We start from the raw sequence: 21,251 nt of genomic DNA, 5'->3' as shown, positions 1-21,251 counted from the left end.
TGTTCATGGTGTTCTATCTTGCCAGTGTATTATTATACTGTGCAGAGTGTGTATAAGTGATCACTTGGAGTGAAGGAGCCTCCAAAGGTTAGTAGAACAAGCGAGATACGAGCCACAGGGGTAGTTCGGCGTTTTAAGTGCGTTTTATAGTGTATGCCGATCGATTTTGCTGTATTATTATCTGCATGGAATGTATATTCGACATGTATTTTACACGTATGTTGAGTAAGGATCGCCTGATCATCCATGCCATTTAAGGTACGTAGCACAAGTGAACAATTGAAAACGTTTTACACACAACTACCAAAGAAGCATAATAATTGGTATTCAATAAGCAAGAAAGCGCAAATAAATTTGAACTTAGGTGATAATTACAAGCATAGTGAGCGGTATGTCAGATATTCCAGCTATCCCAGAGAGACCCAAGATTCCTGCGAGGCCCAAAAGAAGGCCAGCAGCAACAATTCAGGAATGGGTGTCACCTGATTCATCGAATGGGGCCAGGGGAGGTGAGGATGTGACGGAAGGGTATGAAGCCAATCATGTTGAGTGTGGAATGGGTAAAAGGGGGAATTTAGATTTAGATGGATTTTCAAGGAATTCATCTGATGCAACGGTGCTTCATTTTGGATTAAAGGGTTACAAGCAAGAAGGTAAGAAGGATATGTATATGCAACCGTCTTATGCGGTAGAGGAAGATAAGTTCCAGGATGTTGGCAGGGCTACAAATTGTGCTAATGGTGTAGGAAATGAATCTCAAGAAGATATTACGATTAGTAATATTTCTGCGTCCCCTGAGTCAGGATTGAACAAGTCGGATTGTGTGGAGACTTCTACTTTTGAATTTCCAACACCTGTAGATGAGGAGGTTGTCGATGGGGATAGTTCTTCTGAACAACCTCTTGTTCCTGCTAGACCAGTCAAGATTTTGGATCAGCAAAATGATGATAAGAAGGGCGCTGGGGTGGTGAATTTGGAGGGTAGAGCTGTATTAGACGATAAAGAGGAAGAAGCCTTGGATAGCGACGGGTCGCTAGACTCTGGTTTTTCAGATTCAAGTCAAGAAAAGTTGGCTGCACAGTTGCAAGAAGCTTTGGAAGTTAAGTCTCCCAAGGATGATGAAGTGGAATTCAGTCCAACTAAGGATGCAAACCTGGAAGATTCTGATTCTGTTAGAGCCAAAAACATGGATTCTGGACCTTGCTTAAAAATTCAAAGTAATAGTAGTACATCACAACCAGAAAGTTCGAATGAGGCATCTCCTACTGTTGCCTCACTGGATACAGGATCTTCAACTGCAGAACAACTAAAGAAGCGTGTTCCAATTGTTCCTAAAAAACCGTCTTCCAAAATCGCTGCTTTCCAAGAAATGTTACAGAGACAACAAGCTGATCATTATTCATCCAAACCGTTTGATGACCAACGTGGTTCTACTAGTCCACACAAATTTGGAGGTACTCGCGCCAACTTTAAGCAGAATTTGAATGGCCTTTTTGCATTGCCTGGGATGGCGCCTGTAGGAGCATCTCCTACATTAACAAAGTTGTCCTCTCCTATGAATTCGGATCATGTTCAGTATGGTGGAGAGAGCAAATTGAAATCCGTTAGTCCAGAACGCAAGCTTGAAACCCCAGTCTCTGAATTACGTCAAGTAAAGGCCAGAGGTCCTCGTGGTAGAAAACTACCTTCTTCGATATCTAACTTGGAAAAGGCACATCCAACAACCACAAGCAACTCCATAGCTGTTTTTGATACTTGGTCTGCGACCTTCAAATCATCGTTGAAGGCCACCCAAAGCAAGGAAGACGACGCTTATCATGAACAGGAACAGAAGCTGCAGAAGCAGGAAGATAACAACAAGAACACCGCGTCATCTCATGCTAACCAATACCAATCACGCCCACAACCGTTAGAAAAACCTACCGTCCACTCCGAGTCTGCTACTTCTTTAAAGCAGGATAGTGAACCAGAATTGAACACTGATCTGTCTCTAGGTTCTGATTTCGCAAATTCTATTTCTTCAGATTCGTAGTTCAAACACTACAAGCTGTCTTAACAAACGTTCTGAACACTTCAAGTCTTTGATCATTCTTCTGTAAATTGGTGCTATATCTAGGCTAACATAATACATATATGCACATAAATACATATATATAGCCAAAGTAATATTGGTAATTCAATGCATTACCAAAAGTCTCCAGAAGTCACATCGTCTTGTCGTGATGATTATGGTATTACCCGGGTTTTGGATTTTTGGCGGAGAAACCTAAGATAGGTTGTTAGTATTACAAAAGAGCCATGTAAGATAGAATTCTGTTCAAGTGTAGTAGGATAGCGAACAAATAGGTTAGGGGTTCTTTAAATAGTCGACTAGGTATTCCGGTGTTGAATCTACCTGTATTTTTTTATTGATATCGTAAGGGGAAATTGTGAGCTTAGGCGACTATGGTTTTTGATACAACGTACTATGACTTATTAGGAGTCTCCCCAGATGCTAAACAAATTGATATTAAAAAGGCTTATAGGAAGAAGTCGGTTCAAGAGCATCCAGATAAGAACCCTAATGATCCTAAAGCGACAGAAAGGTTTCAAGCTATTTCTGAAGCGTACCAAGTTTTGGGGAGCGATGAACTGCGTGCTAAATACGATAAATTCGGTAAAGATGAGGCAGTTCCACAGAATGGATTTGAAGATGCAGGTGAACAGTTTGCAGCTATATTTGGTGGAGAAGCATTTGCATCTTATATTGGAGAATTAACGTTGTTGAAAAATATTCAAAAAACTGAAGAATTGGTGCAACAAGATGAAGCTGAGAAACAGAAGGAGAAAGAAAGAGAAAAGGAGGTGAATAAATCATACGCTAATGGCAATGGAGATAACCAGATGTCCTCCGGTTCTACTAATAATAATTCAAAACGTTCTGAGGGTAGAGCTGCTATATCTGATCACGGGGCTGTAACACAAACGTCTGCGGAAGAAAGCAAGAAGGTATCTAATTCGGAAAAGAAGAAGACTAAATTGGAAGAGTTTGAAGAGGAGCAACGGATAGAAAAAGAGAAAAATATTGAGAATTTGAGTAATACCCTATGTGATAGACTTTCCGTCTTAACAGAAAGTTCATATGATGAGCCTTGCAAAAGAGCATTTGAGAAAAAATTTGAGGAGGAAGCCAATATGTTGAAGATGGAGTCATTTGGTTTGGATATTCTGCACACAATTGGTGAAGTTTACTGTCAAAAAGCTGAGATCTTTTTGAAAAATCAAAAAATCTGGGGTGTTGGTGGGTTTTTCCAATCTGTGAAAGCGAAGTGTGGTTTTGTTGTGGATACAGTAAGAACTGTGTCTGCTGCGTTGGATGCCCAGAACACTATGCAAGAACTAGAAAAGTTGAAGCTGGTTGTAGAATCAGATGAACCACTTCGTGACGAAAAGGGTAACGAACTACCAAAACCAACAGTTGAAGAATTAGCTCATATGGAACAACTATTGATGGGTAAAGTCTTGTCTGCTGCTTGGCATGGGTCGAAGTTTGAAATTATGTCTACATTGAAAAATGTTTGTGATAAGGTATTAGAAGATAAATCTGCAGATTTAGATACCAAAATAAGGAGAGCAGAGGCCTTGATTTTGCTAGGGAAAGTATTTAGAAAGGCCTACAGAACTCCCGTAGAACAAGAAGATGCACAAGTGTTTGAAGAATTAGTCGCAGAAGCTACTAAGAAAAAGAGCAGAAATAAGCACAGATGACCGCAGTTCAGTTGTCTTCGTATCCCAATTACCTAGCAGACGAACTCTATGTCTCGGACATGTAGAGACGCATCTATGCATCTCTTGCTGTCCTGTTGTTATTTTTTTTTAATTGTGCCATTTTTTGTCCCATATGCTTTCTTTTGACGTTTATATCTGCTGCAAGGCTGTATATATAATGATATGTGTTTAATCTAGTAATTCTTTTAACGCAGCTCTGTGCTTCTTTTGAGCTTGTTTAGCTGGAACACCGTCCTTAATATCCTTAAAAACCAATGAATCTGCTTCGATAGATTTTTGGATATAGTTAATTAACCTTTCCATGTCTACAATATCTTTAGGTATTCTGACAACGCCATTTTCATCTGCAACAATATAATCACCTGAACAAATGTTTTCTTGAGTACCGTCACTACTTAAAATTGGCAAAGGTTCACCGATTATAGATGGCTTTACTGACATCTTAGGAGCACACACACCCAAACCATAGCTAAACACAGGGTGATTTAATTCCCTGTGTTCACCAACATCCCTTATCCTACCAAATACAACTGTTCCGTTAGCTCCAAGATATTGTGCTCTGGTGGACATCAATCCACCATACATAGCCTGGGTTATCTTTACATAAGGAGCTGTTGGTAATTGAAGCTCTACAGGAAGTGCAATCACCAACACAGAACCTTTAGGAACATTATCAATATAATTCACCTCTTGTGATGTCTTTTTAACAGATTCAAATAGAACAGTGTATGCAGGGCCTACAACTGTCCCCTTAGGTTCGCCAGAAAAGCGTTGAAGGTTTGGTAAAAATCCTCCATTGGATATATTATATAGGTTTAGTAACCCATCTGCAATATCACAGGTGGTAAACCTGGACAATATAACGTTATATGACATTTCTTGACAGTTGGTTTGCAACTCTTATAAGGGTGCAGGTTCAGTAGTTCAGATTCGGATTCAAAAAAATGTAGGAGCAATTCTTTTACAGATTGACCGATGATCATGATACTAAGTAGCTGGAACTTAGTGAGTGAATTAGGAATCAAAGAATGAATCAGATACGTTCGATCCAGAAGCTAAGTGACAGTGAGCTGCAACAAGGAATTCTGTCGGAAGAGGCCTCTTGGCATTATCAATATAAAGATCAAGCATATATTCATTTCAGTGGACTTAATTTAGAGCTCACGGAAGGTGATATTTTAACAATATTCTCCCAATTTGGAGTTCCTACAGATCTTAAACTTGCCAGAGATCGAGATACTGGTGAATCAAGAGGGTTTGGGTATTTGAAGTATGAAGATCAGAGGTCAACTATTCTTGCGGTTGATAATCTTAATGGAGCTAAGATATGCGGTAGGACTTTAAAAGTTGACCATACGTTTTATCACCCTAGAAATGAAGATGTAGATTATATGAATGAAATGAAGTTACAACTATCTAAGGATGTTATCCGAGAGCCTCTGCATAAAGTTGATTCAGAACTACAATCAGTTAGTAGTAAATGCAAAAAGGAGGGAAATGGTGATGATGATGACTTTGCTGATCCGATGGAGAAGTTTATCAAAAAATAGGTCATTCTTACATATATATAGAAACGCATTGAGTATTACAACCTAAATTACATAAATAACTTGTTGGTAAAATAACAACGAAACAGAGTCACAAGCTATGGAAGCGGTGGAGGGGGAGGAATATAAGGAATATCATGGATTGGTGACTTATAGTCGTCTATATCTGATTCCACAGATTCAGGGATAGATAAAGCATCAGAGTCAGTAGCGTCATCATGTAAATGTTGCAATGCTGTTGGACGATCTCCAGCATTAATTTGCGGTAAGGGGGGTGCCACTGGCACTGGGGTAGAAGAGCTTTTGACAGTTGGTTGGCTCTGAGAAGATATTATGGGCTTCTCTTGTGGGGGGGCAATAACCTGTGGTAATGGTGGAGCTATAGGAACTGGAGCTGCATCAAACTGCTGCTGTTGCTGTACCTCTGGGGCTATTGGGGCCGCACGGTCAGCAGAAACATCAGGTTTTCTCTCAAACGATTGTACTTCAGCATTAGAAGCCTCATTCTTTTTACTTGCCTCTCTTAAGGTATCATTATTATCACTGTCATCGGACCATCCATCATCTTCATCCAAGCCTCTCTGTAACCTTCTCTGTTGTTCTGCGGCTTTCAAATCAAAAGTAGATGAACTAGCATCTGGCTGCTTAAAAAATGTGCTTCTACTACCGGTATTTGCATTTATTGCCGCAGATTGGTTGGATCCAGCCAAAGAATGAGTACTTTGCTGATTTGAGTTGGTGCGGTGCGAGTGATTGGCTACTGGTGTGGGCGACTTAACAGACTCATCATCCCACGAATCGCTACCGTCACCTTCAGAATAGCCTCTTCTTCCGCTTTCCTGTTGGCGTACTTTGTCTAATCTTGCCTGTTTTTGAGCTCGCTTCTTCAATTTTAATGCTTCCAACTGTTCTCTTAATATTCTTTCTTCTTCATCATCTTCATCGTCCTCATCTTCATCACGCCTCTGGACAACATGAGTGTTGGAAGCCTCGTATGCCTCCATGGATTCATTGGTGTTTCTCTGCATCTTCCTTTGGGCCTGCTCCTGAACATAGGCAGCTCTACCTGTAGCAGAGCTGTAATTGGAATAATATTCACCATCTAATGATGAGCTCTTGGTAGCAGCTGAAGTGGACCTATCGATAGCAGATACTTTGGGGTCACCATGGGATGGGCTCTGCATTTCAGCCGGTAAAGAAGAAGTAAAACGATTAATAGACTGAGCTTGCGCTTGAGCTTGGGCTTGAGCTTGAGCTTGAGCTTGGGCTTGAGCTTGAGCTTGAGCTTGGGCTTGAGCTTGAGCTTGAGCTTGAGCTTGGGCTTGAGCTTGGGTCTTTAAATGCTTAATGAACTCATAAACTTCAGGTTCTAATCCAATTCCTAGTTCCCATTTTTCGTACTCCGGATCCTTATCATTTGCTTCTTGAACGCCATAGATAAATGCATTAACAGGAGACGATATTTCAGTAATGGAACTCTTGATTTCATTTAACATATCCTGGTTTCTCTTGTGTTCCTCTTTGATTTTTGCAATCTCCTCACTGTAACCCTGTTCCTCCTTTTCCAACTCTGAAGTAGATGGTGTCTGCACTGGATTACCAGTTAACGCGGCCATTCTAGAGGCTAATAGAGCCTTTTGTCTGGCTTTCTTTTGATCATACTCAGTAATTTCGCCATTAGGTCCACTGCCAACAATAGATGATGGGTTTCTCAATCTGTACAACTGAACTTTTGCACTAGCGATTTCATTGTCAATCTGAGATATTTCGTTAAACAACGCTGGTATTTTACTTTTCAAAGACTCAAAACGATTCTTCAAATATGAAGGCACAGCATTATTATGACTTTTTGGGAGGGGTAGTTGCCTTATTTGTTGTTTCAGTTGTTCCACTTTTCTAAGAGCATCAGCATCCTCCACTTGTTGAGACTGTTGAAATTTCTGTATTCCAGCCCTTGCAGAGCTCAATTGGGATTGCTTTTCTTTAATCAACTTGTTTAAGGTGCTAACGGCCTCACTGTTATCATCAATTTTGGGATGTTCAGAAACCGTTTTCCGACGATTTCTGAAGCTTGGTAGGACTTCATCATCGTTGTTTTTGAATGCCAAAGCGCCACCTCTGTTTGGGTCCTTTTTGCTGGTATTATTGTTAGATACTTTTAGCTGGTTTTTGACATCATTTAGAATTTTAGTGCTGGAGGGAATCAAACTTGGGGGTAATTTATCTGGTAAAACACCGCCACTTATCCGTTTGTATATTAAATGCATTCCCAATGCAAACTCTTGCTTGTTTAGCTGTCCTGAATTGTTAGTGTCGCACAAGTTCCAAATATGTTCTAAATCGCTTCTATTCAAGCCTGATTTTCTAAACACTTCAGCAGCAATTTTGAAGTGTAACTGACCTGCTTTATCGTTATCATAAGTCTCAAAGATCTTGTAGAACAAAGACTTCTCCTCTGGGGTAACCCTATCCTCGTCAGCAACAGCGAACTTCTGAGCAAAGTTGACCTGCGAATAAATTTCGTTGTTACCGAACCCGGTCTTTTGTGCAGACAATGGAGCGGTAGGAACAAACTGGGATGGAGGTAAGAATCCCGTAGGTTGAGATTGTAAAACCGAAGTAAAGCCTCCCGTAGTCTGAGGCTGTAACCCGGTGGCATTGACAGTCGGTGGAGGTGGCTGCTGAGATTGTCCAAAAGAAAGCTGAGGCATCATACCTGTGCTCTGAGGAATAAGGCCCGTATTTTGAGGGGCCATCCCTGTGAGTTGAGGGGCCACGCCCAAATTTTGGGGTGCCACATCTGTATTTTGGAGCTGTAATGGGCCGCCAGTCAGTTGAGGTTGTAGAGATTGAGGTTGTTGCCCAAAGGTAGGCTGCAGCATGAAGCTTGTGCTAGCACCGCCAGTCAGTTGAGGTTGTAGAGATTGAGGTTGTTGCCCAAAGGTAGGCTGCGGCATGAAGCTTGTGCTAGCACCGCCAGTCAGTTGAGGTTGTAGAGATTGAAGTTGTTGCCCAAAGGTAGGCTGCGGCATGAAGCTTGTACTACCACCACCAGTCATTTGTGTCTGAAGCGCAAGCGCTCCAAATGATGTAGATGGCATGAACCCGGTTTTATTTGGCTGTAACGATGGTAAATCTGAGTTCAAATCGTCAAAGGGTGTTCTGGGCTTCAGGTCTTCGGTGGAGGATGATTGCGCACCAACACTAAAATTAATAGCATCTATGAAGTTGTTGACATCTGCCTTTGTCCTAGAGTCGAGCTCATGTGGAATAGTGTCCCCCTGTAAGAGCTTATTAACTAAATGCATCGCTAATGCAAATTCAGGGAATAATAGTTCACCCGCCTTATTGGTATCGCAGAGTGACCATATCCGGGCCAATTTTGAAGGTTCCACACCAGACCTCATCAAAATAGTCCTACAATCACTTCCAGAAATCGTATTCGACCCAGCACGCACAGCTGATCTAAATAACGTTTCAAACTTCGCCTGATCTGATGTAGTAAGAAAAGACAAACGCAATAAAGGTATCTTGAGTTCAGTGTTGATACCATTGTTCGCAAACGAATTGACAAATCCAGTTTCGTTGGGCTTTAAAGGTTCGACAGGCTGTTGCGGATCCTGCTTCTGCGCATAAAACCCTGTCTGCTGGGGTTGCAAGGACTGAGCTCCCAACTGGTTAAACCCAGTAGCTGGAACCGACGCACCAGAGAACCCTGTATTCGCCCCAATGGTTTGAGAACCGCTGAAAATATGACCAGGTTGCTGAGGTTGTTGAACAGGCATTGGATAATACCCTGTATATTGCTGCTGCTGAGGCTGCTGAGGCTGCTGAGGCTGTTGTTGTTGTATTTCATACCCATAATTCCCAAACCCAGAAGCAGTCGGAATACGATTCCCTTGCTGAGACTGGCCAGCATACCCTACTTGTTGCTGAAACAAGTTCTCATTAGGGACCTGTTGCTGCTGCTGCTGCTGATAAGGATTATACATTAAACCAGATGTTATCTTTGTTATTCCCCCTATCTTGAGATGCAATTTCTATGAGGCTGCTGAAATGAACTATGTAATGTGTTATCAACATGAGAGGCCGCGGGCTGCTTTCCCCTCCAAATTTAAAAAGCCTGTATGTACATAAGATGCGCAAGCATCTATTCAGATCAAACTCCTACGATACTATATAACGATTAACTTACTACCAAACCTTACACAGCCTACATAGCCTTTCCAGCCATCAGATACTAAAACGTTGTTTTATACCTTCCTCTCATGGGCTGATTAAGCCTTTATATAAGGTAGGTCGAGCGTTGCAAGTATTATTACCCGGACATATGATTAAACTCCTAACACCGCATATTTATTCTTGATTTTTCTTATATAAGGCAGTCTCTACTCTCTTGGCATTCCTCGAGGTTGTTAAAAGATATGTAATAGAATAAGTAGCAATAGTTATAATTAAAAGCGCACTATATATATATATATATATATGTGTATGTATCACTAAGACTGCAGATATAACAAAAACTGTAATCCATTAGTCAATTACATGAACACAAGAGCTAGCCCACCCATCTTTTTTCAATATGTATAAAAAGGAGTTTGGTTCACAGGCTGCTGAAGAAAAGGACAGAATAATAAAACATAAAAGTAAAATACTTATTAGTAGTAGTCAAACGGGGCAAACAAAAAAAAGGAGACCTGGTTTATTACGTTCCTGGAATCCGTCCCCAGGAACCACTTAACCGTTTTAATTATCTTCTTTTTGTGTCCGGTATTGAAGACGGAACCGGGTTTATTCAGGACATATAGCTTACAACAACAAACCGACGATACCAGCGGCGGCAATACCCAAACCAGTGGATAAGACTTGCAAGTTGTTGGCGCCGGCTCTAGAATTGCTGGTTGACGAATTGTTTCTGCTGGCGTTGCTATGTGTAGCAGAACTTGTAGCGGAGGCGGAAGAGCTACTTCCAGAGGAAGAGCCTTCAGAGGAGCTGGCAGCTGCGGCAGCACCACCAGCAGAGTCAGAGCCAGAGGCTGATTCAGAGCTTGAACCGGATTCAGATCCAGATGAACCGGATGAAGAACTAGAATCAGAGGAACCACTGCCTCCGCCGACTGGGACTGGGGCTGGGGCTGGAACAACACCGGAGCCAGAATTAGAGCTATCACTACCTTCGCTACTTTGTGGGGCGTCAGTGGCAGCCGCAGGAGACAACGATGCAAAAGCAGGCGCTAATCTAGAGCTGTACCAGGGTAACCCAGTAATAGCGGAGTTGATTTCCTGGAAGTTTAGGTTGCTAAACAAAGAAGTGTAGGATCCATCAGTGTAAGTAGCCACTTGAGTGTAGACGCTTATAACATCTTCAGGTATAGATAACCCAGAGTTTGAACCAGCGTAACTAACGTACTCGGTCAAGTGACTCTTGATATCTTGCACCACAACGTCGATCGAAGAAACCTGAGCAGGCTCTAAATCTTCAGCGGAGGCAACAGCCAGTAAAGCAGCTGTAGCAGCAACAGCGTTTGTAGTCCTCATTTCTTAAAAAAACGGTCTTTGGAAATTTTTAAAGAAAAAAATGCGTCTTAAACGAGGATATGAAGATTATTTGTTAGCTGATCGCTATTCACTTGTCTTTTCTTGGAGTCGTACGAAAAATATGATATCCCTCGACTAATGTCTATTCTTTAGAAATGAACTAACTGACTAGTTTTAATTACTTCTTACAAAACGAAAACGATTCAAGGAAAATGAATTGTTGGGATCCACAGGGTCCCCATTTATATAGTTGCGCAGTAAAATTTTCATGTAAGGTTTTTTAATTTATCAATTCTCTGAATAACGTATATTCCACTATTACCGTCGCTACTGTTTCTTCTGTCATTTCCATCTTAGAAAGGCTGAATTTAAAATAGGAGAGGCTTTTTTTTCATATGAGCAAAAAAAGGGACAGTGCATGAGAAAGAACTTAAAAAACGATGTCTCCCAGAAATCAAACTACCACTACGGTTGCTCTAAGGAAGTTATTTTTCCCCTCGAGGAATAAGTAGGGGTGTAGGTACCTTAATGATTCAAAAAAAGGATCGTCGTGCTGTTTTGCGCGTTGTTCAACGCACATGAATCAGCGTCAGCGAGCCATGCAGAAAAATTGCGTCACAGCGTTGAAAAAACCTTGGCAGAATACAAAAGAACAACCTGACTTCTATAATCAAAGGGAGTGCAGAGTTTTCTGCACATATGCTATGATTAATTTTGTTCTGTCGGTATTTTATGTAAGACAAAGGTATGAGTAAGCTACTACTAAAAAAAGAAAGCCATAAGGGGAAGGAAGAAACTAGGAACTTTCAAATATTTCAAAATCAATGTGGCATCATCTATTATCCTACATCAAAAAATAGTCGCCTCAATTTCCTGCATTTCATGGAAACTGGAGGGATAGTTTTGAAGACTTTTAGAATGCACTACTAATTTTCTTCTTAGCCGTAGGAAAATGTGAGCGGGAAGATTAACGGCATATGGAAAATATTTTCTCAGACCGCCAAGAGGTCAACTAATCATGACATGTTTATTTCTTTGTTAAATCAGGATATGAAGAGCATTCGTAATTGGCTTTTTTTGAAGCTCCTTATTAAGAAATTAAGAAATGTATAGAAGCAAAGAATACTAAAATCTGTAAGGACATTTTACCAGTTTTTGTTGTTGGTAAGGATTCAGATGCCAGACTAAAAAGCAAACATGTCTATATAGCTGTTCGTTTTTGTTTTGGGGCGGTAAAGAAGCAATAATGGATAATAAGTAACTGGGTAGTACAACTCTGTAAATTTGTACAAAAACGGAAACATTTATTATTGTATACGCGTATCTTGTAATCAAGTGTTTTTTCTTCAAGACGAAATTACTGTTACTGTTTCAGTTGTTTCTCAATACTAAGCAGTTTGTGTAATACTCGGACCGGTCTACCACAACCGTAGATACATAATTTTGACTTCTTTCGTACAGTTTGGACTACATCAAGATCTCTTCCTGACTGTAAATCTCTTCTTATATGTTTCGAACTAATATATAGCATGCATCCTATCTGTAAAGAATTGGCCCTGGGAGGCCTAATATAGGCAGGGACTAAAAAAATATGGACGATTTATGCTTCCAACCAGAGTCGAACTGATGATCTCCACATTACTAGTGTGGCGCCTTACCAACTTGGCCATAGAAGCTTGGAAATTCCGACGTGACGAGTAATGAATTCTTTCGTACTTATATGGTATTTGCAGTCCCGTGATCCATATGACCGTGGCGATACTTTGTAAACACATGTATACAAACGTGCACTGCTCGTAATGCGAAGCCGTGCAAGTCACGTGCTTCAGTGTTCTTGTCACGTGCAGGCTACTTCTTTAGATGCGGAGCAGACACTGTTATATAGTCTCTAATCGGATCAATTATGCTCCAGTGTCTTATGGAAACTCCTAATTCTAACTAGTCTGGCCTTCTTATATAGTTTCTGCTGCCCTACCTGAGATCACTAAAGAAATCGATATGCAGGTTTCAAGCTCTCGCATTCAGCAAAACATCTAATACTCTGACAATCGTCTAACAGCTGTAATATGCTGCTTCTTGGTCTGATTAGCGTTACCTTCTAGATGTTCTTTCGAATTCACGCAACCACGTGCATAAGGCCAGCATACTACACTCATTGTAGTGGAATCTTATGTTGCTTAATTTGTTAGCGTCGTGGCGCAGCGGAAGCGCGCAGGGCTCATAACCCTGATGTCCCTGGATCGAAACCAGGCGACGCTACTTTTTTTCTCATGGCATGTGGAACTTATATATGGATGATAAGGTATGTATATATATATATATTACCAAGAAACGTTACTTAGTAGATTAGATATCAAAAGGCAAGCTTCTTTCTTTCAGTAGTATTGTTGTTTGATATATGCACTATACCTCTTCACTTTGGAGGCATATAATTACTATTAAAGTAGATCTGTTCTGAACTGTGGCATCATCGTCGTGACCGATATCCAAAGACATATTAGTTGAAAGGTTATATTTCTCAAATTTAAAAATATACAGGATATAAAAAGTTAAAAGGCAAGTTTTGTAATTGTGAGTGTGTTCCTGAAAACTAACGAGTTAAAAACAACAAACTAGATAAGCAGAACCAGAATGGTGCAAATTTACGTACACGATAACGATTCAAAGGTGGACTTCAGAGCGTTACATGATAGTGGCAAGGACGTGTCGTTAGAACGACTTGAGAAATTAGGAGTGTTTTACAAATACTGCGAGAGCCAGGAAGAAGTTGAAACCATCCGCAAGCAAAGATCATATAAGAATCGGGATGAAGTTTTTATAAGGCCTGAGAGTTTCCCAAGCATTGAAGCTTATGAAGAGAAATTAGAAATTTTTTACAAGGAACATTTGCATGAAGATGAAGAGATCAGATATATTTTAGAAGGAGGGGGTTACTTCGACATTCGGGATTCTACGAATGAGGAATGGATCCGGGTTAAGGTGATGCCGGGAGATTTGCTAATCCTTCCTCCTGGGGTGTACCATAGGTTTACCGTTACCGAGGATAATTTTTGTAGAGCCCAACGGTTATTTAAGGACGAACCAAAGTGGGAAGCTTTCAACAGACCAGATGCAGATAGTTTGCCAATCCATAAAGAGTATGTGTCTTCGTTAGTTGCTTGATCGATGTATTGGATCGGATTATCTTTTTGCTCGTTTGATTCTGCTGGTTTTATAGTAGTAGACCAGACGGTAAATGGTGGGATGAAGGTAAAGAGGCTTACAAAGACAAGCCTGGAGACAAAAGTATTTATTAGGTACAAGACTGCTTCATATAACTTTAAGCTTATATACGTGTGATACCATGGTAACTGTCTTGGGAGCTAGTTGCCACAGTGGGGGGGGGGGTAATTCTACATAAATGTATGTAGGCTGTTATTGATGTTCTTTGGAATTTGCGTGGCCGTCGATGGCCATAGATGTATAGAACATAACGGTCATCTCTGATGCAGCGCTGCACAGTGCAAGGGCGTATTTAACAAGTGTATATATATTTAGATATATCCATTCTGTGGATATTAAGCTTTTATTGAGTTGCTAATCTTAGTGGATAGAAGAGAGCTGCGTATGTATGCAGAATTATATGCGTTGATCTTTTTAGATTAAAAGTTCTCGAAGACATTCCGACGGGGTTTAAAAGTGGCCAACTAACAATTAAAAGTAAAACAGGTTCTAAGGTTTTACAATCGTTGTGATTTATTACCTGGGTGAGAAAAAAGGGAGATTCCAGTATATTATAGAATAGGAGGATTTAAAAAGACGGACGAAGAAGTGTGACTGCGAATGGTAGGATGGATGAGGTTGTTGATGTTGATAACGTACTGGAAAATATAAATCCTAATGTGGGAGTGGAATTACCAACCTTTGGTTCCTATTTCCCCAGGGTTGATCAATTTTACATCCCCACATGGTTAACGATGCAATTTCTTGCCAACAATCTGATTTGTTTTACGCCATTATTCTCATATGGAACTACTGTGTGGAGTATAAAACGGTCCAAGACTGCGTTAGGATTTTCGATTGATATCTGTGCTACGATGTTAATCGCGAGTATTTTAAGGGTTTCTTACTACTTAATTACCCCATACGAGGTGACTCTTCTAATGCAATCATTGGTTATGATTTTTATACAGATTATACTGTTATATACCAGTTTGCAGTTTAGACCAGAAGAATACAAATTTGACAGGTTGAAGCCCGTTGAATCACTCTCGCAGTTATTCAAAGATTCTTGGAGAGAATTTTTCCCGGTGAATCCTTATAGGTCTGATTGGAAGGGCTTTTTTAAGGCTTTGAATTCAAATGATGTTCTGGGGTTTTCTGAACGGATGGTGTTAGTTTTATTTTACAAAGTATTAAAGTTCTTCGATCCCAGTTATCAACGGGTTAATGCTTTTTGGCAATGGAATGACGTGAGGAAGTTTTGGAGTTTTTTACTGTGGTTTGCCGTATCTCAGCTTTGCATTACCGTGTTTGTGGCTAAAATTATGAATTGGGATTCAATAACTCAGTGGACAGGTTCTTTAGTTGGATCACTAGGTCTTTTAATAGAATCGCTCTTACCACTACCCCAAATTTCAATTTTACATAAACTTAAGACAGTTCAAGGGTTCAAGCTGATCTTGTTGGTGAGCTGGCTTTGTGGTGATATACTGAAAATCAGTTATTTGGCTTTTGGGGCTAAGAATATATCTTTCATGTTTTTATTCTTTGCTTTATTTCAAATGTGCTTGGATATATATATAGCGTTCCTCTATGTCTACTACAAGTACTACTTTGCCAAACGGAGGAGAGGGTCGCTGCCACCACTTATAGAGTTGCAGGATTTGTCCATAAGTGAACTAAAAACAGTTCATAATGTATAAAATCATTTCAAAGTTTATATATAAATTTCTTCAATAATTTTTTAGCCTTTATAGATAAAAGCATGATGGTTGAACTCTGATAAAACTTTAAAAGGCGCTAATATATCATTACAATTACAGCGCTTATTTTATTCTATCTACTGACTTTTTAATAAATTATCAAGAATATATTTACTATTCATTCCACAGCTTTTTCTTGGCCATTTTAATGTCCTTACCATTTTGTTGTTGTTTTAATTCTGATTTACCTTTCTCACTGAAAGCTCGCAGAATGGTCTGTAATGGCATGGGCCCCTCTGTCTTCAAGTCGTAGAACCGCTCTTTTCTTCCGATTAGGGCTTTCTTTAGTTTCTCTTTGATAACCAAAGGATCTTTAGAATTGCTTATAACATCATTCTCTAATGATACACATTGTTCATTCAAAAATTCCAATTGTTCATCTAATAGCTCATCATAAACCGACGGTTTTGCGTTCAACGGTCCAACGATAGTGGCCTTTACGCCCCAACGAGAAACGTCCTCTGGATGCAAAAAGTATGGGTGCTTCCATGTCGATCTGTAGTAATCTTTAGAAGTAGCATCTTCAACTTTCGCTTGCAGTTCAGGCTCGAGATCTAAATGTTGATAGTCTACTTCAATTGATTTGGATGCAGCAGCAAGTTTATGGCCCACCCTGACTTCGAATAACATCGATTCATCTCTTAGTTCGTTGTAAAATATTCGAATATCATTGATATGTTTGCTTAGCGTTTCATGATCACCATGTAAAAGCACTCTTTCCAATGCAAAGCGTTCCATCCTTTCAACTTGTTTGCTGCTTAGGACATTAACCAAAACCTTCAAAACGGGTACCTTCTTCATGGTGAGAGTGTCATTGTGTGTGAACTTGGTAGTTAACATTTTAGTCTTCAACATCAACCTAACTGTTGATGCTTCTCTAGGTATATTAGAAGTAATGCTTGATATTAACTTGTCAAGAATTTTCATAGAAAAGTTGAATTCTGCAGTAGCAATGCTTGATGCAATTTTATGTTTAAAGTTCTCGAAGCGATAGTCCTTAACATAGTCGACGTCGCCAACAAGCGCTCTTAGAGTGGGTTCCCTCACCTTCAACAAATCCATAACTTTTGAATCATAACTAGAATGGATAATATAATCCATCTGTTCAAGAGGAATGTACTGGAATCCAAATATATTCGATATATTATGATAGGCAACGAAGATACCATCCATATTACCAATACGAGCCTGTAAGGAATACTTTAACATGACGCTTCTAATCAGATCGTAATGTTCCCTTTCAAAGGATTCGAATTGGCCCAACTTCTGTCCAAGCTGGTAGCCTGTAAAACCACCATTGTTTTCCACATGCGCCAAATCGTATCGTACTGCCGCTACCGCACGGGTCTTGAGGTCAAATATACCGCTTCCCGGTAAGTGCGGATTAAATGCATCTAGTTGTGATCGCAGCAAAAAATTCCCACATGTCGCATAATTGAAAGCATCTGGAACACTTCTATCTTCATCCAAAATCTTGGTTTTTGACTTGTCGTAGATACTAGAAAACTGACATTCCGAGTTGGTAAGCAAAGACTCCAAGGCATGCCCCAATTGTGAAAGAATAATCTCTCTGTTCACTGACTTGTCTGGATCAACAGAATAAATGTCATTTGGCTCTTGATTCAACTTCCTCAAAAACACTGATGTGGTTCCTTTACATGCCCTTGTATATTTTCGATTGACATCGGGAAATGACAACGTCAAGTGCTCAAGGTTCAACGGTCTAAAATTCGAAAGCAAGAAATGCATATGCGACAACATACCCGTTATGCTGCTCGTGGAAGAAACATACTTCTTACTATGCTTTCTAGCTAACTCCAACAAGCGAGAATCCAACGAAGGAGGGACAAACCCTGTAATGGCATCAAAATTAAAATCCTTAAGCTTAATTATATTCTCCAAGAACGGCTTAAAATTGTATATATTGGACCGCCTATCTTTCAGTGGTACAATTGACATTGGTTCGAACAAACAGCGTTCCAATCCATGGGCGAGACGATTTGGTTTAGATTTGGATAACCCTCTCAATGAAGTCAATCCTCCTACAAAAGGGTCTTTAAAAGGAAACACCCTTATCTGTTTCTTCAAATCAATAGTTAACCTCTTCTTTTTAGGTGCCATGATTATTTGCTTCTTAAATTGTCGAGGCTTCGGCCTCAGCTTCTCAGATAACCTTATTGCTTCATCTAATGAGTTGTTGACGAATTGATCATTTTGCGATGTACTATACTTTAACCTTACTGTCTTGCATTTAACCCTCAATTGAAATAACCTTGAAGCTTTCCCATTACTTTGAATAATCTTAGTCATACTCCCCGCCCTGGGACACTACCTGATGACACTCCAATTATCCTTGAACCAATGGTTCCATTCTTCCGATGTTCCTTAGAGTTTTTGGAGTCGAGTCTGCTCATCATCTCTCATCTCAAACGATTGCCTTCTAACGGTGGAACAGCGTTAGCTCCGTGTGGCATCCGTAATTTGCAAAAATGCATACACGTCAAATCATTTCTTGTAATTGGCCAAATGGTGTGATTCGTGTTTCCTGTAAATGTTCCTTGTGTAGATTCCATATATTAGTTTATAGAATTTGAAGTTCTGATAAATCTTGGATTAATATTGTGTTTGCGTTTTGACAGCATAATTAGGGTGGTGAACTAGTAGTGACATATAGGTGAAAAGCAAGAATGTACGTTGTAAGCGGGAAACAGGCTATTGGCCGTTGCTTGAGGCGGTTTAGTGTACCAGCAGCATGTTCATACGGCATTAATAGTAGAAGGTATGCTTTATCATCTTCGGTGGCAAGTGGAGTTGATACCGAAATATCGGCCAAAGGTGAGGTCAAAAATAACAAGTGTATTTTGAATACTATGTTTAATAGGGATTCCACTACTATTGTTTATAGTTATGGTGGAGGGGATACGGTGAGTGTTGCGTTTAGTAATGTGTTTTTGAGGGATTCATCGCGGTCTTCCACGTCTATGGACCCAGTCACTGGGCAGAAGTTGTTCACTACAGGCTCATTGTTGCTTAACGATAGTTCGACCATCCCTAAACGTGTAGAGATAGTTGAGGATGGTAATTGCGTCGAAATAGGGTGGTCTGATGGAGATACATATGCTTATCCTTTAGAATTCATCCATAAGTATGCGGGGCTAGAGCCTACTAAGCGTAGGTCGAAGCATCGGCCAGTTCTGTGGGATAAGAAGCTGTTGAAATCAAATATTCAAGATTTGTTGTCTATTGATTATGAGTCATTTATGTCTTCTGATAATGATTCACAGCTTTACCAGACTCTGGTGAACTTGCAAAAATATGGTGTCTCGTTTATTGCTAATATCCCGGATGAATCTACAACAGGTCCAGACTCTTGGTATGTGAAGAAGATAGCGGAACGGATAGGTCATATAAGACATACTTTTTATGGGGAATTATTTGACGTGGTAAATAATCCTAATGCTGAAAACATTGCGTACACTACATTCCCATTGCCGTTACATATGGACCTTTTGTATCTTGACTGCGTCCCCGGTTGGCAATTACTCCATGCAATCAAGAATTCCTCTGGAGATGGTTCATCTGGTATGAATTATTTTGCTGACGCTTTCCATGCGGCAAGATATGTCAAAGATACAGATGGTGATGCCTATGACGCTTTACTTCACATGCCTATTAACTACGGTTACGATCGTGACGATAAGCGGTATCATCAATCAAGGCCATTGATAGAGGAGCATGATTTTGGGGAGGAAAATTCTCTTAGCTCACAGTTCAATGAATTGATCAAGTGTGTGAATTATTCTCCGCCATTCCAAAAGCCCTTTACTTATGGAATATGGGAGAAGTCAAAGGGTTCCACGGTTGCAACACCGCATGGAAAGTTGACAGAGAGATTTGTCTTCAAGGACTTCCAAAGAGGTTTAGCCTTGTTTCATAAATACATTAATGAGCCTGCGAACCAATTTAGACTTAAGTTACCTGAGGGAGTGTGTGTCATCTTCAATAATAGAAGAATTCTTCATGCACGTACGGGCTTCGAGGGTGAGAGGTGGCTCAAGGGATGCTACCTCGACAATGATTCTGTTCTATCGCGGTTACACTACTTAGAGGAGAAGTTTGGAAATTAGATTTGGGTCTTTAGAACTTGGTTTCTGTATAATTTTCCGTTAGATTACTTAGACTTGGCTTAAATCTTGATAAATTTTCTTTTTTGGACTTGTATTTTGTTATTTAACCGCCAATGTGTCATATAAGCGAAACGTCAGTTCTAATACCATAGGGACACAAGTTAAGGCTTTAGGCAAAGATATCCTACATAATGATTAAGCTGAACCCATCACTTAGCGATTTCATGATATCAAATGATACAAAAGTAGGCCTCCACATGGCTCTTCAAGGTAAACGAGCGCGAACAATTCAATTGGGGCCATCTACTCCGTCTGATCGTATACAAAATGAAATCAATATGGCACTAGATTTCAGTAAGAACTCAATACAGCTGAATAACACTGCCATTGAGATAACTGTTGTACGTGGGGATGGCAAACGTTCTAGGGTTGTATACCCTGCTCGTTGTACGCTAGCAGCTTCCGCGGCACAGCGAGCAGCTACATTTCTCAGTGTGATGAAAACAATACAAACTAGGATGCTTAAGAGTGAGACGACTACTATTAGGGACGTATACTATTCTAATGTCGAATTATACAAGCGTCAGCAGGTAGTTTCTGATTGGATTAGCACATTTGAACAATGCTTTGGGGTGGAAAAGTCCACATTTAGAATTGTAGCTGCGCAAAAGGGCATAATCTCCACACCGGTACCATTGAAGATCGATAATACGGAGATCAGAGGTACCAACCTAATCCCATATATCACAACTGAGAGTGCAGTGAAGTGTACTGATTGGAAACAGGTAAACAAAGTCGTAATACTCGAAAAGGACGCTGTATTCCACAAACTCGCAAGAGATGCCCAGTATAATAAAGACAAAATACTTGTCACCGGGAAGGGATATCCAGACCATCTTACTAGGATTTTTTTACGTCAGTTGCTAAAAGTTGCACCTGCCCATATACAGGTGGAAGCTTTCTGTGACAGCGATCCATACGGCATCGACATCACGCTGAAATGCTGCGAAGGAGTCGGCTCTCCTACGGCCAGGAGACTTAATTACGGGGGAATTTTCCTGCACAACCTTCTGGATCTTGGCAGCCATAATAGCACTACAACAACAGTTGTTGAGGGCAGTAACCTACAAGATATATCACCCAGAGATTGGAAAATGTCACAGCGCATGTTACAAAACCTAACAGGCACAGAACAAACACTACTCAATGACGGAACCAGATCTACCATTATAAGAGAACTACAAAGACAATTAATGTTTCTCAAAAAGGGTGAAATGAACGTCGTAATGGAATGAAGTAGCACAATC

At 40.2% G+C, this 21,251-nt stretch overlaps 11 protein-coding genes and 2 non-coding genes across 13 annotated transcripts; 8 read left to right on the top strand and 5 right to left on the bottom strand.

Moving 5' to 3' along the window:
- Positions 1-391: 391 nt before the first annotated feature.
- Positions 392-2,032, top strand: AIM21 (Aim21p; the record flags this gene model as incomplete). The annotated part of the gene is made up of 1 exon (XM_003646279.1): positions 392-2,032. One exon carries the CDS (start codon positions 392-394, stop codon positions 2,030-2,032), a length of 1,641 nt encoding a protein of 546 aa, XP_003646327.1.
- A 413-nt stretch (positions 2,033-2,445) lies between these two features.
- On the top strand, positions 2,446-3,747 carry DJP1 (Djp1p; the record flags this gene model as incomplete). The annotated part of the gene is made up of 1 exon (XM_003646278.1): positions 2,446-3,747. The coding sequence occupies one exon, from the start codon at positions 2,446-2,448 to the stop codon at positions 3,745-3,747; it is 1,302 nt and encodes a 433-aa protein (XP_003646326.1).
- A 189-nt stretch (positions 3,748-3,936) lies between these two features.
- Positions 3,937-4,644, bottom strand: Ecym_4468 (bifunctional 4-hydroxy-4-methyl-2-oxoglutarate aldolase/oxaloacetate decarboxylase; the record flags this gene model as incomplete). Its single annotated transcript, XM_003646277.1, has 1 exon — positions 3,937-4,644. One exon carries the CDS (start codon positions 4,642-4,644, stop codon positions 3,937-3,939), a length of 708 nt encoding a protein of 235 aa, XP_003646325.1.
- Positions 4,645-4,796: 152 nt separating this feature from the next.
- IST3 (U2 snRNP complex subunit IST3) lies at positions 4,797-5,318 on the top strand (the record flags this gene model as incomplete). Its single annotated transcript, XM_003646276.1, has 1 exon — positions 4,797-5,318. One exon carries the CDS (start codon positions 4,797-4,799, stop codon positions 5,316-5,318), a length of 522 nt encoding a protein of 173 aa, XP_003646324.1.
- A 95-nt stretch (positions 5,319-5,413) lies between these two features.
- On the bottom strand, positions 5,414-9,307 carry PAN1 (actin cytoskeleton-regulatory complex protein PAN1; the record flags this gene model as incomplete). The annotated part of the gene is made up of 1 exon (XM_003646275.1): positions 5,414-9,307. One exon carries the CDS (start codon positions 9,305-9,307, stop codon positions 5,414-5,416), a length of 3,894 nt encoding a protein of 1,297 aa, XP_003646323.1.
- Positions 9,308-10,124: 817 nt separating this feature from the next.
- Positions 10,125-10,853, bottom strand: TIR1 (GPI-anchored mannoprotein; the record flags this gene model as incomplete). Its single annotated transcript, XM_003646274.1, has 1 exon — positions 10,125-10,853. One exon carries the CDS (start codon positions 10,851-10,853, stop codon positions 10,125-10,127), a length of 729 nt encoding a protein of 242 aa, XP_003646322.1.
- A 1,603-nt stretch (positions 10,854-12,456) lies between these two features.
- Positions 12,457-12,529, bottom strand: Ecym_4464. The gene has a single exon. It is a non-coding gene; the product is annotated as a tRNA-Thr (tRNA).
- Positions 12,530-13,040: 511 nt separating this feature from the next.
- Positions 13,041-13,112, top strand: Ecym_4463. Its single transcript has one exon. It is a non-coding gene; the product is annotated as a tRNA-Met (tRNA).
- A 372-nt stretch (positions 13,113-13,484) lies between these two features.
- On the top strand, positions 13,485-14,015 carry ADI1 (acireductone dioxygenase (Ni2+-requiring); the record flags this gene model as incomplete). The annotated part of the gene is made up of 1 exon (XM_003646273.1): positions 13,485-14,015. The coding sequence occupies one exon, from the start codon at positions 13,485-13,487 to the stop codon at positions 14,013-14,015; it is 531 nt and encodes a 176-aa protein (XP_003646321.1).
- Positions 14,016-14,683: 668 nt separating this feature from the next.
- On the top strand, positions 14,684-15,757 carry ANY1 (Any1p; the record flags this gene model as incomplete). Its single annotated transcript, XM_003646272.1, has 1 exon — positions 14,684-15,757. The coding sequence occupies one exon, from the start codon at positions 14,684-14,686 to the stop codon at positions 15,755-15,757; it is 1,074 nt and encodes a 357-aa protein (XP_003646320.1).
- A 174-nt stretch (positions 15,758-15,931) lies between these two features.
- On the bottom strand, positions 15,932-18,127 carry PET127 (Pet127p; the record flags this gene model as incomplete). The annotated part of the gene is made up of 1 exon (XM_003646271.1): positions 15,932-18,127. One exon carries the CDS (start codon positions 18,125-18,127, stop codon positions 15,932-15,934), a length of 2,196 nt encoding a protein of 731 aa, XP_003646319.1.
- A 377-nt stretch (positions 18,128-18,504) lies between these two features.
- AIM17 (Aim17p) lies at positions 18,505-19,944 on the top strand (the record flags this gene model as incomplete). Its single annotated transcript, XM_003646270.1, has 1 exon — positions 18,505-19,944. The coding sequence occupies one exon, from the start codon at positions 18,505-18,507 to the stop codon at positions 19,942-19,944; it is 1,440 nt and encodes a 479-aa protein (XP_003646318.1).
- A 191-nt stretch (positions 19,945-20,135) lies between these two features.
- Positions 20,136-21,239, top strand: SPO11 (DNA topoisomerase (ATP-hydrolyzing); the record flags this gene model as incomplete). The annotated part of the gene is made up of 1 exon (XM_003646269.1): positions 20,136-21,239. The coding sequence occupies one exon, from the start codon at positions 20,136-20,138 to the stop codon at positions 21,237-21,239; it is 1,104 nt and encodes a 367-aa protein (XP_003646317.1).
- Positions 21,240-21,251: the final 12 nt, after the last annotated feature.

The sequence above is a fragment of the Eremothecium cymbalariae genome, chromosome 4, assembly GCF_000235365.1.
Source record: "Eremothecium cymbalariae DBVPG#7215 chromosome 4, complete sequence".
NCBI classification, from domain to species: Eukaryota; Fungi; Ascomycota; class Saccharomycetes; order Saccharomycetales; family Saccharomycetaceae; genus Eremothecium; species Eremothecium cymbalariae.
Note: the sequence above shows the minus strand (reverse complement) of the source record. Positions and strands in the feature narration are given on the sequence as shown.